The sequence below is a fragment of the Gasterosteus aculeatus genome, chromosome 14 (assembly GCF_964276395.1).
Source record: "Gasterosteus aculeatus chromosome 14, fGasAcu3.hap1.1, whole genome shotgun sequence".
NCBI lineage: Eukaryota > Metazoa > Chordata > Actinopteri > Perciformes > Gasterosteidae > Gasterosteus > Gasterosteus aculeatus.
In genome coordinates this window covers 9,483,864-9,499,299 of record NC_135702.1, presented here as the reverse complement: position 1 = coordinate 9,499,299, position 15,436 = coordinate 9,483,864, and the positions used below count along the sequence as shown (strand labels likewise).

At 45.2% G+C, this 15,436-nt stretch overlaps 1 protein-coding gene across 1 annotated transcript in view; it reads left to right on the top strand.

Annotated features, from left to right (window-relative positions):
* bcr (BCR activator of RhoGEF and GTPase) overlaps positions 1-15,436 on the top strand; it is a 61,805-nt gene that overhangs the window by 31,464 nt on the left and 14,905 nt on the right. The window contains exons 2-8 of the mRNA XM_040198076.2: positions 2,839-3,023; positions 7,158-7,262; positions 7,717-7,902; positions 12,227-12,334; positions 13,770-13,830; positions 13,929-13,981; positions 14,119-14,259. Coding sequence (XP_040054010.1) covers positions 2,839-3,023; positions 7,158-7,262; positions 7,717-7,902; positions 12,227-12,334; positions 13,770-13,830; positions 13,929-13,981; positions 14,119-14,259 — 839 coding nt within the window. The remainder of the gene's footprint in view (positions 1-2,838; positions 3,024-7,157; positions 7,263-7,716; positions 7,903-12,226; positions 12,335-13,769; positions 13,831-13,928; positions 13,982-14,118; positions 14,260-15,436) is intronic.

The following is a 15,436-nucleotide window of genomic DNA, read 5'->3' as shown; positions in this document are numbered from 1 at the left end:
TGCATCGCATTTTTGAAGACAGAAGTTTTAGAAGAATATTCACTCTCATTTACGTGCGCTGAATGTGTAGCGTGCGATTAGCTTAGCCTACAGATTGAAAGCAGCCTAACTAGCGTAACCCGGCTAGCCGTTTCCACCTGCTTCCAGTCTTCATGTTAAGCTAAGCTAAGCTAACCGTCTGGGTTATAACGGGGTTTGTGTGTTGCAAACACAGAAGTGATAACACTTGAGCGGTTGACCACAGCTCTCGTGTACAGTAGTGGGTGGATGGTAGTCTTCTATAATATAGGAGGTCCTGTCAACGTATCCGTATCACATGACACCCTGATACCCTGATACCTGCCCGGCCTGTGATATTGTTTTGGAAAGGCTTGTGTGTTGCCGTGGCAGCACAGCGCGCCAGCTGTTCCCGGCTTGATTGTAGTTTTCCACCTGCAGCAGGAAAAAGACCTGTTCTCCTCCCAACGTTTCCATGTAAACATTTTACAGGAATGTGTGTGCGTTATTTCTGGTGTTGGAAGCGGACTTTGGTGGCTTTACGTTGCCAACAACTGCAGGAACATATTTAATGGGTGTTTCTTTTTCAGAACGATAAATTATTTAGCGCTATTCTTTGTTTGTTTGTGTTTGAGTGTGTGCTTATGTGTTATCTCTGTTTTCTTTTCCTGAGGAGGAATCGTTTCGAAAGGGTCACAGGAAGAAGCACATATGTGAGCAGCGTTAGGATGCGGAGGTCACAAAAACATAGGAAACACAAGCAATCTGTTGGCAAGAAGGATGGAGAGAAGACAAGGCAACGATAACTTCAGAGACGCAGGCCACACAAAGAAAGAGCGTGAGGGAGAGAAGCCGACTCCAGGCTGCGTTATGAGCGGCGTCTGGGCCCAGATGAGGTCAGACTGAAGCCCAGTGTTTAAAGACCACAGGCTGTAGTGACCCATTAACAGACTCGTAAAGCTCTCTCCCTCCCCCACTGGAAACTGCTGGTTTGAAGATCTACATGTCAGCCTCCGAACCGGTTTAATGTACTGGTAATTCCTTTGTGAGTCGTTAGGTCGTTTATAGGTTAAAAAAAACAGAGAGTTTGGTTAGATTCAGATTGCGGATACTCCATCTCCAATTTGATGCTTGCATTATTCATGACTGTGGTTTTGGTTCTACGACTGTGCCCTATGTCTTAAAAATGTTATTTGACTGCTGAATATATCATGCCTGAGGGCTGTGTCGACGCCGCAGACACACAACACTCGGCGTGTTTCCAGTGACGACCTTTTTCCAAAACAAAGTTGTAGGAAGATTGAAATAAGTCAGCCAGAGATGTTATCCTGCCAACATGACAACACTGAGGTACGGTTGGCAAAGAAGAAAAGAAAATCACGCCAGGATGCCTGTCACTCATTTCCCGCTCGGTGTTTTCAACGTCTCTATTTTAAGACAAGCAATCAGACCTTAATGTGCATTGTCCTTTTATTTGCAAGCTGCCTTCTGAAAGTTTTTGTTGTTTACTGAATGTTACTGTGAGGTACACCAGCATGAATGCAGATAGCTGCAGGCTAAATATGTACGCACGTGCCTGGTAAATCCATCAAATCCGACCTGAAAGCCGACCGCCAGGCGGTTGAGTCATCGCACAAGTTAAAAAAAAAAATTTTTTAAAAAGCTCCAGCGAGCAAAAAACGACAATATGATAATGAAATGTATAACTAACGCACACTTAGACTATAAAGGAATGAACAATGTTTAACACACACACACACACAGGTTCTGTGTTGTTCTCTGCCGGGCAGGATGCCGTTGGTCGAGGGGGTCGAGGTGGGGGGGCGATAGGCAGCACAGGCAGCAGCGAGTACACAGAGCGGGCGGCGGGTGGGCTGAAGGTCAAACGGGCCCTAAACACACCAGCATTGTTCTTTCTATCCCTCCTTCCGCTACGACCTGTGACTTTAACAGCGTGTGCGTGTGCTGGTGTAAGACGAAAATGCTTTAAACCCGGTGAAACACAAAAAGACGTCAAAAGACTACAGCTGCTTATGAATGATTTGCATTCGGCGGCTTTTGTTGTTTGCCTGCGGCTCTGGAAAAGGTCTGTCGCAGGTTATTAGCCGGCCTGCTCGCTGAGAACTTCAGCTCCGTAGAATGTGGGAGGAGATTGAGACGTTGAGGAGGTGTTTGATGTCTTCCCCCTTCTGCTGTCACACACACACACACACACATACACACAAAAGTGTAGCGTCTCCTCCTGGAGGCCGGACCGTCTGGACTCACCAGAAGGCTTTTAGCGAGCGCGTCGCCTCACCGAGTGCGACGTTGTAAAACGAGGCCTCTGCAGTCCAGCTCATTGACATTTTTGTATTTTCCAGTTCCGTCCCTCCCGCCTCTCTTCGCGAAGAGCGGAGCTGTTGTTCCTCCCACAGCGAAAGTCATAGCGGCCGCCGTAGAGGCATTCCAGAGGGAGGGTTGCTGAAAATTTCCCGGGAGAAGCTGCACTCTGTGTCGAAATTATTTGGACTGTGACCCAGTTCTTAGCCTCGTCGTGCCTCCATGTTTTCGTATGATTGCGTGAACAAAGATGCAGGGGGAACTCATTTGATGTGCCCTAGTTTCTAGAACCGCATTAATTAGCGTTGGGAAATTAATCTACCCAGTGTGATTTTGGAGCACGGGCAATTTATTGTGATCTTTGGTTAGATTGACGCTTTTTGTAAAGAAACGATGACTGTTGCGTATTTAAATGTCAGTTTAAATGCTGCTTACTTTTCTTAAGATGTCTGGATGTCAAAAGTAGTTGAAAGAAACGTTTAAGGCGGCAACTCATGGTTGTGTTTCCCCCCGTCACAGATGGTCATTTCACCGGGACGCCCCCCACCTACGGTTACGACGCGGACCGCGCGGAGGAGCAGCGGAGGCACCACGACATCCTGCCGTACATCGACGACTCGCCGTCGTCTTCGCCGCACCTCAGCTCCAAGAGCCGCAGCAGTCGGGACACCCTGTCCTCCGGGTCGCTGGAGTCCTCCAAGTCGGTGAGCAGCCGTCGCTCTCCCACCAGCTCCTACGGCTTCTGGACAATGTCCTGCATATTCAGTTTTCTGACTGAAAATTGAGCTAGGAAAGTCGCTGGAATTTTATTTTACATCCATACAACACAGGAAGTGGGCTACTTTATTTCAATCCCGATTTGTCAATTGACCAGAAAATCGAATCCGCCTGTGGAGAGCATTGATTAAGGACGACATCACCAGCAGTCACCCAGGGAAGAAACTCACCCCCCCGCTAAGTCTCCCATAAGGGGGATGAGTCCACCCACCCCCCCCCCCCCCCCACACGCTTTTCCCATCCAGGGTGTTATGCATCTATCACCTCTATCACCCCGCCGCTGCCTTCATCCTCTTAACCCTCCCTCTCTTACTCTTTCTTGTCTGTGATCTATGACGTCTGCTGCTATCGAAGGTTACCATGGAGAGGAGACACACAAACGCGCACACACACACATACGCTAAATCATAATGTCAGCAACACTGGAGAGGGATGCTGCCGTCCAAATTTATCTAAGCATTAAACCACAATTTCTCGCACCGAATCATTTCTAAAATAGCAGCACATGAACTTGCTGAAGCCACACATGCTTGGATGGGACGGAGAGGTTTGGCGGCAGCACGTAAAGCTGATGCTGCTTTCCTCCACTTTGCCCTTGGAGGAAGTAATCGCATCAGTGTTCACGTAGCAGTATTACTCCGGCCCCTCAGTCTTTGCACACCGTCTCAGCTGTCCGTCTGAGTTATAGCTTGAATCAGCCGATAAACGATGAGCTCTGTGGCTGCATCCGACCTTTTGACCTTTGAGCTCGGAACGCGTATTTTAATTCATTCACACGCACACGTACGTTATTTTGCGTCTGCTTTGTGTCGCACAACCCAATGGCTTCTTTTATAGACATGCACGCATCTTTTTAGCGGTAGATGATTTGCAGAGGGACCTCTCAGGCGCACGGACAGACTGAACGGCCAAACAACAATTGTCCCTCAAAAAAGTTCTCCACACAGACAGACACGCTTTCAATAACTGCCATGAAAACAGAATTATGCGTGTCCTTGATTTGTCCTCGGTCAGCTGCTCTTAAAAACATCCACCAAGTCTCCTTCTCTAATCGAAGAGTTAAGAGCCCAGACAATCTGCGATTGATGGATGGTTTTATGATGTCACTGCGATGAGTCATCCGCATCAGCAACACTGCTGAGAAAATTGAGAAGGAGGAGAAGAGAAGGAGAAATATGTCAAGAAACTAAGACGATTTGGCTGGATTCAAGTCAAGGACATTGCAGTTTATCATCAGTGGCCATAAAAGTTCTCCTTCTAGGCCGTAAACCGTTTTTCCCTGTAGATTCTTGATTTCTATTTAAACATTTAAATGCTACGCAGGTATCTTGTGTTATAATTATACTAGTATGCCCCCATCCTGTACCACATCGTACCTCAATGTCAAGACCTAGATAAGCGATCATTTGCCTGCTGGGCCTTTAGATGACTGAGTCAGTGCACTTGGAGGCTTGGAAATGTGGAAACCCCCATTTAATATGATCCCATCACATCTGTAATGAAAATGTACTGATTGCCTGGCTTGTTTCTTTGCAATTAAAGGCTTGCTGTGATACAGCATGACAAACTGAAAAAAAAAAAAAACGCCTCGCATACACAAACTAAACCATGTGGAGATGGGAACCAATCACATTAGACCGTTCAGACAACGAGTAGTAAACTACGTCTGCTTGATCGGCGAATAAGCACTGTTATTCTAGGGTATCTCCCACAAACCTCATCCACCACGGATAAACAAATAAGATCCTAAATCATTTAAGGCAGAGACACCACTACGTGGTGGTTTTGTGAGCCGCGAGCGTCTAAGCGTGGGCTCAAATGTGGAATATTAGCTTTTGTTGACTCCGTTGCACATAATGGCCGTGAAAACACACACCAAACCCAAATGCACCCCGAGCAGGAATAATGTGTTTTATTTCATAACCAAAAAAGGCAGGCAGACACCCCTTTTAGTCTGGACCCAAAGATGGGCTCATTAGTTGCTACGGCGATGAATAAAAGATGATCCGTCTGGAGGAGAGGGTACTTCCTGGGGGAGTCGTCTGGGGTCTGCAAACGAGGAATTAACACTTTTAACTCACCCCTGCAAGTTCAGTCACATGCTGCTATATGTTGAAGTTTCCTCCTTGTGATATCCTTCAAATATTCTTGATGCTGCAAACAGATCCTCATGTTCATGATGCTCTTTTACCAGTCGGCGTATCATGTGTTCATTCCTTTTTCCTATTAACTCGCAAACATCCGGGGGTCTCCGTCGATGCCCCGAGCTCTCCCTTTTTAAGTCACAGCGCTGCAGTGTGATGTAATACATTTAAAAGCAATCATAACTATTTATTACTTTACTTGTTTACCTCTACAAAAGTAACTTTATTTGCATTTTCTCCGCTTTTGGTATTCTGGGAGTCTATGCAGAACAAGCAATTAGAGCTTTTTATGATGCTGTTATAAACAGCTCAGATCCCCAGACGTGTCTGTGTGATGCATAATACATGTCTGCCAGAATCATTTCCTTTATGCTTCACCTGAAAAAGAGACACAAAGAGAAAGAGAGAGACAATGTGCAGGAGAGTAATAACTTTTGAGAAGAAGATAGTCAGAATATGTTAATATTGTAATACTAATATAGTGGCCTGCACCGGAGTTCTGCAGAATATATTAATAAGTAAGCGTAACAGAGTAGGGCAGAACTGATCAGACAATTAAGATGATAAGAGACTAAGTCTAAAAACATGTTCCAATTGTGTCAACTCTTGTAAAAAACCCAATAAGACGTCTCCATGTTGCCTCTTTTGTCCATTTTCTGACATCTTTTTAGAAATAATGTAATAATTGTTGTAAATCATCTTTAGTTGCGCAGAAAATGCCAATTAAGTGACTTCATTGTCGGATCTTAAGGTCTCCACACACCAGTCTTTAAAGTTCAGGAGGATTACTGGTTATTACTGATTACTGTAACAACACACAATCGCATTTGAATGTTGCGTGCTATTTCTATTTTCCTCATGCAGTGGCCATGGAAACGGCTTTCTGACCCTCTCATTCGAATAAATGCCTGAACACCCACAGACATCCAAGCACCTATAGTGCATACCTGGAATACCGCACATTTTAACCTGTATACGTGGTTTTAGAAGTGGCTAACACCTGGCCTAACATAAACAGACATAAACAAAACAGACATAGATATGTTGTGTATTTTTTCTCGGAAAACTCAAAAAGCAACCGATACCTAAAATGAATGACATACATGTAAACATCAACTACTGCACAGGCTCTGCATTATCTTCCACGCCGTTTCCCTTTTTGTGTATTCTAATGTGTAGTCCTACCCCACTTATTCCTCTCCCCTCTCAATTATACTGAATCTGTCGTGCTCTCCATCTCTTCTTCTCCTCTTCTTTCTTTGTCTTTCTCTCTCGCCCTTCCTCCCTGTTTCCTCTTCTTCTTCTTCTTCCTCCTCACAGCCCCAAGCACTGGATGTTTCCACGTCCCGACCTGGGCTTACTCTCTGCCTGTGTGTGTGTGTGTGTGTGTGTGTGTGTGCGCTCTCGCCGCTAGCCCATTCTCTCACAGACACACACTTACACGCCAACCTTGCTCCCATGGGTGACCCTGCCCTTTTGAGTTATTTCAGAGTTCATGGTTAAACAAAAGCGCCCGAGGAATCCCTCTTGTCTCTCTGTTTTCTTTCATGTCCGTAGTCCTCAGTGAGCTTTGACTGGGCCGGGTAGGTGGGGGGCTGTGTAGGGGGGCTGGGTGGGGGGGGGGGCTGGGCAGGATTTCTCTAGGGTGCGATTGTTGCCGTTTGATTTTTTTTTTTTTTTAATTCAGACTGGGGCGCTCACAAACAGCTGCACTGGCAGATGTTTCAAGCTCGCCTAAGAACAGTTTGAGGTTTACAGATATTTGTGCCTTTTTACCAGCAAACGCAAGGAGCAATGTGATGTTTTGAATGTTAGAACAAGTGGGCGCATAGAGGGTGGGATCATTCGTTGTGCGCAGTATTGCAGTGCTGCCGATTGTTTGCTTCACTGTTACATGTACGTGTGTTCTTACTACAGACCGAATGCGACCTGGAGAAAGGCTTGGAGATGAGAAAGTGGGTCCTCTCTGGCATCCTGGCCACCGAGGAAACATACCTCAGCCACCTGGAGGCCCTGCTGCTGGTGAGAACACGCCTGCAACATGCAGCCATGATGTACAGTGGAATGTAATTACTGTGTTATTAAGTCTATCAAGGTCAATTCAGTATTAAGTAGTTATTTCATGATTTAATCTGATTTATTGCCATTTGATGTGAAAGGAACAAATAGAACTACATCATCTTACAAATAGATTACAAACTCCAACAATAAACGTTTCAAAATACCCAAACCAATTAAATAACAAATAAATTGATTTTATTTTTGTAGCTGTAAAGTAGAAAGAACCTAGCGGAGAATTTGTCATGAATTATTATTATTTAAAAGTAAATTTGACAAGCTAAAACAAGAATCAAAAGAATCGGTATCTACAAACTGTTGCGCTAATACGGACCTGAAGTCCTCCGTTGGCCGTTAAGACGAGATGTTCTCCCTCCAGAGCATCTTTTTCATCCCCCCCCTTCTCATTCTTCTCCAGCCCATGAAGCCTCTGAAGGCCGCGGCTACGACGTCGCAGCCGGTGCTCACTCTGGCGCAGATAGAAACGATCTTCTTCAAAGTGCCCGAGCTCTACGAGATCCACAGGGAGTTCTACGACGGACTTTTTCCTCGCGTTCAGCAGTGGGGCCACCACCAGAGGGTCGGAGACCTCTTCCAGAAGCTGGTGAGAACAATGAACCACTGGTTGGGGTGTTTGGGATGTTGTGGTTTTGTGTGTGTCTATATAAGATGAGATGTAGCTGCCTCATCTTGCCCTGAGTGACACCATCGGGTCCTCGCAAAGGTCGTCAGTGTTCGAAAAGACATTCGGGTTACTACGGCAACGCTTTCTGACCTTTGGACGCAGACCCGAAGGCGAAACCACTGTGCCAGAGTGACGTAATTGACAGTAATGTTGTTTCATGACTCGGGAGGTTTTCAGAAGCAGATCTGTCACTATAATTTAATTTAAAAAAAACATCAAATAATTTTAGACTAGATTTTAGAATTTGGCTTAATTGAATCTGAATCGTCCCTTTATTCCCATTTCCTCCTCAACAGCCCCTCGCTCTCCGTCTCTCTTCCCCCCTGTAGTTTCTGCTGAGGATGTCTGAGCCCAATGTTCTCTGGGTCGATTTAATACTTTTCACAGTGGTTTAATTAACCCACAATGAAATCGCGTGTTAATTCTCACCCAGAATACTGCTCCTCTCCCATTAGTGTTTTTGGTCTCTTTCTCTCCCTCACAGTGTCACGCAAACACTCAAAAAATGCGCGCACACGCACACACACATTACATTACATTAAATGTCATTTAGCTGACGCTTTTATCCAAAGCGACTTACAATAAGTGCCTTTCAACCATAACGATACAAACCCAGAAGAGCAAGAAACAAGAAAGTGCAATTTCATCAAATAAACCGATTCACAACTCGCTATAGAAAAGAGCCATTATACACACACACACACACACACACACACACAAACACCCGCGTATGTACATGCACACACACTCATGTGAAGGTGCAGGCGTTGTTTCAAAATGCTGCCTTTCTGCCTCGGGCAGCTGAGGCCATCGCTGCACCGTGTGCTTTGTGTCCCAAAGAAGCTGCTATAAATAGGACTATCTCGCCCTCTCTCTCTCTCTCTCTCTCTTACACACACACTCTCCTACAGATGTGCTCCCTCTCATGAATTTCTCTCGTGAAGCTCCTCCTGGCACTTTGCAAAGATATTAGGATTTGATTTGTTTCTTTTACCGCCGAAGACTAATCAGTTTCTTAAAAAGCTGCACGATGCCGTCCTACAATCTGCTCCACCGGCACATTAAGCCTTTGCATCAAACAAAAGAGGCAGTACACATGGCTGTGATGCAGGTGGAGCGTAAAATGTGGCGACTGTTTCAACACAGTTTCTGCCTCATTCCCTCGCCCTCCCCAGACGAACGTTAATAAAAATCCAGACAAAAAGACGCTGAGCCTGCAAAAAGGGGGGGAATGAATGCTCAGTGGCTGTGGGAGGGAAGAGGAGATTAGATGAGAGTAGGAGAGGTGATGCAGTCGAGGAAGAGCTGACAGAGGATGAGAGTCGGGGAGGCAAGTCGACTTTGGCGGCTCTGATAGAGCTGTCTCCCCATGACTCTGAAGTCTGTGAGGGGGAGCAGACGGGCCCCCGGAGTCACAAAATATCAGAACAGGGAAGGCGAGAGACAGACGGGAGAGAGGAGGAGGCAAAGCGTCACTGACGGGTTATGAGCAAGTGTCTGAAGACGTGTTTGAACGCTGAAAATAGGGCTAAATCACACTTCTGCTCCTCGGGCAGACACGCACGTCACGCTCGGTGGCAAAGTGGAGGTTTACATGAAGGCGGCGGGATCAGTTGCTTTTGAGTGGTGCTCATTAGAAACGAGGGACCAAAAAATGGCTGATTCTAAGAATTTATGAAAGAAGGATCCTATTAAAAAAAAGGTTTATCCGGTGTTTTAGAGACTAGCGTGCTGAAGCCATATTGTTTAAGGCAGACCGGGATGTTGGCATTACACTGGTTTCCTTGACATGAAACCAATGGGATTGTCCCATTAGAATTAGTGGATTACTGAATAACATAACATGTGGCAAATCACTGTTTATGACACTTATAGGTTCATAGATGAACACCACTTCATTCATTGAAGACTGGATGCAATCGGGTATAAGTAAAGATCACGTCAGGCCTTAAATGAAACCCTTAAATCTAACCCTCGGTCACATCACCTGACCTGTCGAACATTTAAAAATCATTTAAAAAATCTCCTGTGTGGTTGTTAAAAACACATACTATATCAGGCATTTACCTTAAAACCCAGTAAAAAACATTATCTTCTACACAAGGACATCCTTTGCACATGGAATAGATAAATTCTTAGCAATAGGATTTGTCTCCAATTGATTGATAGATCTTAATCCTTCATTCGCTCTGGGGTGGGTTTTTTTCTTCAAATTTAATGTCAGCAATCCACCAAATTCAGGTATTTGGATGACTCCTAGATCCTGATGGATGCTAACTGCTAGCCTGCTAACATAGACCTGCCAGCATATAATAAATAACGGGTCCTATGCTCTGTGTTTTTGTATCATTGTAAATTATACAGCGCTGTGTAGGAATATGTCTAGTCTGTTAGAAATCCCTCACAAACCCAGTGGCTAAATCCAGCCTCCTCGCATAATGGCCGTAGTCTGTCACGAGGCTGTTTCCTTAATGTTGTTTTCCGCTGCCGGATTACGCACATGCTCTCACACAGGACAAATCCCCAACTGAGAAATCCAAACACCCAAGCGGTTTCTTTCATTACCCAACATCCGTCTCTGCTATGATACCGTAGCTGCAGCCTCGCGCTCAATAAGCCTTCACGGCGATGTGTGTGTGTGTGTGTGTGTGTGCGCGTGGATGTGGCCGGCAGACATTCGGCTTCTCTGCACTGCCGAAGCGTCACGCTCTGAATGGCCTCCGCTGTGGTGCAGATTGTGTGGCCGAGGGCAAAGACGCGGGACGGCAGGATTGTGAAAATTGCTTTTCTCCTCGCCTTCCTCCGCTTTTCTTCCTCCCGATGTAGCGTGCGCATATCTGTGCGAGCAGCGCGCACCCGCTTATTTCGCTTTTCTTTGTGGTGCCTCGCTGTTATTTTCTATACTTGAAAGATCTAAACATACACTTTGCACTTAGTAACTGATAACATGGAAAGTGTAAGCAATGTTGTGTGAAAACTTGTGACTCCACATATATGACTGCAAAGATCAGGGCAGGTCAGAAGAAGGGTCACGGTTGGGCCTTAGAATAGGACCTTTAGCGGAGTGTGGGACAATAATAGTTATTGTCTCACAGATGTGTAATAGTGCTTCATTTGTACACCCACTTCTAATCTAATTAGTTCTCTCTTCACACGAGGCCACAGATTAAGAATCAACAATAACGGCACTGACTCAGCCAGGCCGCCGCACGCTGCTCCAGTGCCTCACGGCGCCTTCGTTTTTAAAGGTTCATTCTTGGGGTCAAATTCCCATCAGTAATGGGGCAGACGATCCGATGCATCTGATGCATCCAATATCAGACCCGCTTCCTGCTTTTCAACTTTGGCCTCCTGTGCTGTTGTTTACAATCATGACATATAGAGATGATGGCCAGAACATTGAAAGGAAGGACAAGGCTGTAAACCTCAGTTGACCTTTAAGAAAAGAAAATAGATCATAAAAAATAGATCATAACGAGCTAAATAATAACTCAGTATAAGACACATGTGTTCAGTACTCTCAGGTGAGATTTTCTGGGGTATTTGGTGTGTGTGTGTGTGTGTGTACTGTATTTGTTGCACATCCCCACTGTACTGGTTCCTCCTTTGGCTTTTGTTTGAGAGAATGGATTTTGTCCTTTTGTTCGCCGTCGAGATGGATCGCAGCGTTTGCTGGAGTTTTGTTCCGCCATCCAGCGCTTTCACAGCCTCTGTTACACCAATCATTAATTACTCACCCTTGCACGGCGCTGGTCTTGCTGGTTGCCGGGGCAACGGGGCCCGGCTGCACCGTGGTTACACGCCGTTGTTGTGACCGCGTTCTCTGTCGGCTGTTTTGTTCGATTGTCTGCGAGTCATTGACAGTCTGACTGGATTAAATATCAGATTCGACATTTCACCGACGCAATGTGGCATTTTAAAAGTAACACAGAGATGCTTTAGGTGGACTCTATGAAGTCTACGGGGAAGATTTGTGCGTTTGTAACGTTGTTTTCAAACTGACAGAACGTCAGGAAAGTGACTTAATGGTTTAGTTCCAGCGATTTCATAATTATATTTCCTAAAATGGGACAGTTCAGGTAAAAGGTACCGTATGATCACGCTCCGTGTCTGGTTGTTGTTGTGCCTCTAATGTGTTTCCTTCATTTGTTTTTCACATGTAAATGGGCCAAAAACACAAACCATCTCTTCCAAACGTTTCGATGTGTCTTAATATGTTCCCATCTCTGTCTCTCTCCATCAGGCCAGCCAGCTTGGAGTCTACCGAGCATTCGTGGACAACTACGAGCTGGCAGTGGAGACAGCGGAGAAGTGCTGCCAGGCCAACACACAGTTTGCTGAAATCTCTGAGGTAAGAAGGACAGATGAAAAGAACGCATAACGACAGGGATGAAAAATATGTTGTTGTTTTTTTTGTAGTACTGTAGATTAGCAGGAAAGTCTTAATTGTTAGTGCTTCAGCTCCCACCTCTGTTGCAGGAGTTGAATCTTTGATCTCTGTCACTACATCTTTTTACCTCCGTGCAAACCTCCTTTGTAGCAGTAAATCATTCAGTCGTGTTTCACAAGTTGTTCTTTTTTGTGTGTGTTGAGCAATGCTCTATCAAATATAGATACTTCACACTATAATAACTATCACACTAAATCACTTTTTCTAGTCCCATAATTCTCATTCTCTACACTTTTCCTGTTTATGTACAACTTGTGTTCCTCCGAGGTGCAGATAGTGTTCACCACTAACTACTACAGCGCTCTTATTGTTCTGTGGTACTGAACGTTATCAAGCATCGTACATCTCTAGTGTGGGTGCTGTGGTTCTGACTATTATGGTAACATGAAACACGTTGTCTTTACGTATATCTATATATAGATATATAAGGACGGTGTGTAAGCGAGAGGCAGTGTCATACAACAATGACAACGAGGATAACTGTCCTGGGGCAGAGTGTTAAATGATGTGTTATTATAACGAAGCTGTTCTTAGAGCTGCTTAACAGTTTTCTCCCTGATGTACTTGCAAGAAGCTCTCCCACTATTCCCCCACAGCGCTTTCGCACGTCCCTTCATTTAATTTTTCATGTTGTGCTAAATATTGGATAGAAATGCAGCCATTTTTATCCTTAACAGTTTGTATGTAAGCAGCGTTACACATTTGTATATTTATATTTTCCCTGAACACATTCCAACAGTTTTATCAACGTATTTTATTACAGGCACACTTGAATTTAAAACACTTATCCATGCTTCAAATCTTTTGGAGCTGATGTTGCAGATTTGACCCTGGATTTAAGTGAACTGTGAACGAGATATTACAGCTACAGAAATGTGCTCCGATGCAACCTTTAAAAAGAAGTGTTTCATTCCCATTAGTATTGACGTACTTTAAAAGAGAATTTATTCAACCAAAGTATTTATATTAGTAGGAAGCAAAAGTACACCCCTGGTTATGTCTTTTATTGTACATGTGCTGTCTTCATTTTGTGAAGGAGCAACATCAGTCTCCATCTATGTTTTAGCAGTCAGACTTGAGGCTGGTGTCTACATGCATGATGGGGGATTCATCATCGACGGTTGTTAATGGCCAAAGTAATGATGCATGACTCCGAGCCGTCTGAGCAAGATGGTGAGGGGAAATGCTGCTGAGGATGGCATAATTAATTTGAAAATATATGACCTCAGTGCTTGAGCCACGATAATAACCTCACTATGTTTTCATCTGGACTGACTGTATTGAGCTCTTTTTTTTTAAAGATTTCTTTCCTCCACTTAAATGTGTCTCCAAACAGAACCTGAAGGTGAGAAGCCCAAAGGACTCGAAGGACCAGACAGCCAAGAACTCTTTAGAAGGTCAGCCACATCATGCTAGTTTTTAATCAATCAATCGATACCTATTCAATTATGTATATAAAACATTTGGTAGTAATTCTCTCCTCTCTCGTGTACAGCGTTGCTGTATAAACCAGTGGACCGAGTGACTCGCAGCACATTGGTTCTCCATGTAAGTAAGAGGGAGCACTGGAGCACAAAGCTAAAATCACAGAACCAAAAATCCTAAATACATTGCCTATATTGGTCAACGGAACCCTAAATCAAACCAAATCATATAATATTTCTACATCTACCGCTGTACTCCAGGACTTGCTCAAACACACGCCCACCAGCCACCCGGACCACCCGCTTCTGCAGGACGCCCTGCGGATCTCCCAGAACTTCCTGTCCAGCATCAACGAGGAGACCACGCCCCGGCGGCAGTCGATGACTGTCAAGAAGGGAGAGGTGAGATTTACATCGGCATCCGACGACTTGAGTCCAGTCGCGTTCTCCTGCTTAGTTTCACACCTTATTGACGGGCAGAGTGACGCGTTACCTACGTACTGATGTACTGAGGCTAAAAACATTCATTTGTCTTTACTAGAAAAGGTGACGGGAAAGGGGTTATGGCTTAAAACGTTTTTCTCCTAATGCATCTCTGAAATCATGAATATGAAATGGAAAAAACAATGATGCATCCAAATCTGCTTAATACCGACGGCGCCCTTGACTCAAAGACGGCGATCCCTTTTCTACAAACAGGTCCTTGTAAAGACCTGGGCGACAGTCATTTTTATCATCAGCTCAACTCTTTCCAGCTCTGATGATGATGATGATGATGTCATGACTCCGCCCTCTGAATAACCACAAAAGTCTGTGCCAAATGAGTGTACAGGAGCCGCCAATCTGCAGCCCAAAGCAGAGCCAATGCCCTTATATGGTCCCACCAGGGTCGCCTCGCTGAGGAGGACTCTGTGTTTGCGCTCTGTCCCTCTTGTGGCTTCCCATCTCCCCACCTCCCCTAACGCAAACGTGCGCACACACACACACACACACACACACACACACACACAACCTAGCCCCAGCTGTCTCTGTCATCCCCGGAGATGAGTTGACGCCCTTGGATGGACGCCTCTTGATTGATGGCTTGCGTGACGCTCCCGTACGTAATGCCTTGTAATGAGCCGTCGGGCCGCTGCCACTGGAAGATTCCGAGTTAATTATTCATAAATGGCGGGCGCGAGCGAACGAGGGAAAAAGGCTGTGACGGCTCCTCCTTCTGCTCAAAGTGCGGTCATTAGCCCGCCCTCTCTCTCTCTCTCACTCACGCGCACACACACACGCACACACACGCACACACACACACATTCCTGCTCTCTGTTCCATTCACTCCCTCCCTTTATTCCCTTGTTTGTCTTTTGACACACACACATTCCCTGCATCCCCGCAGGCCCCAGTTCCATCCCAGTCCATCCAGACCTCCACACCAGTCATCAAATATTAATCGTGGATACATGAAAGCAGCGGATGGAAATCAATGGAGCTCGTTATTTCGTACCTTAGAGTATATAATATGCCTGAGGTTTTTGTCCACTTTTCAACCACAGAGCTGCAACATTTAACACGCTTCAAACGATTGTCA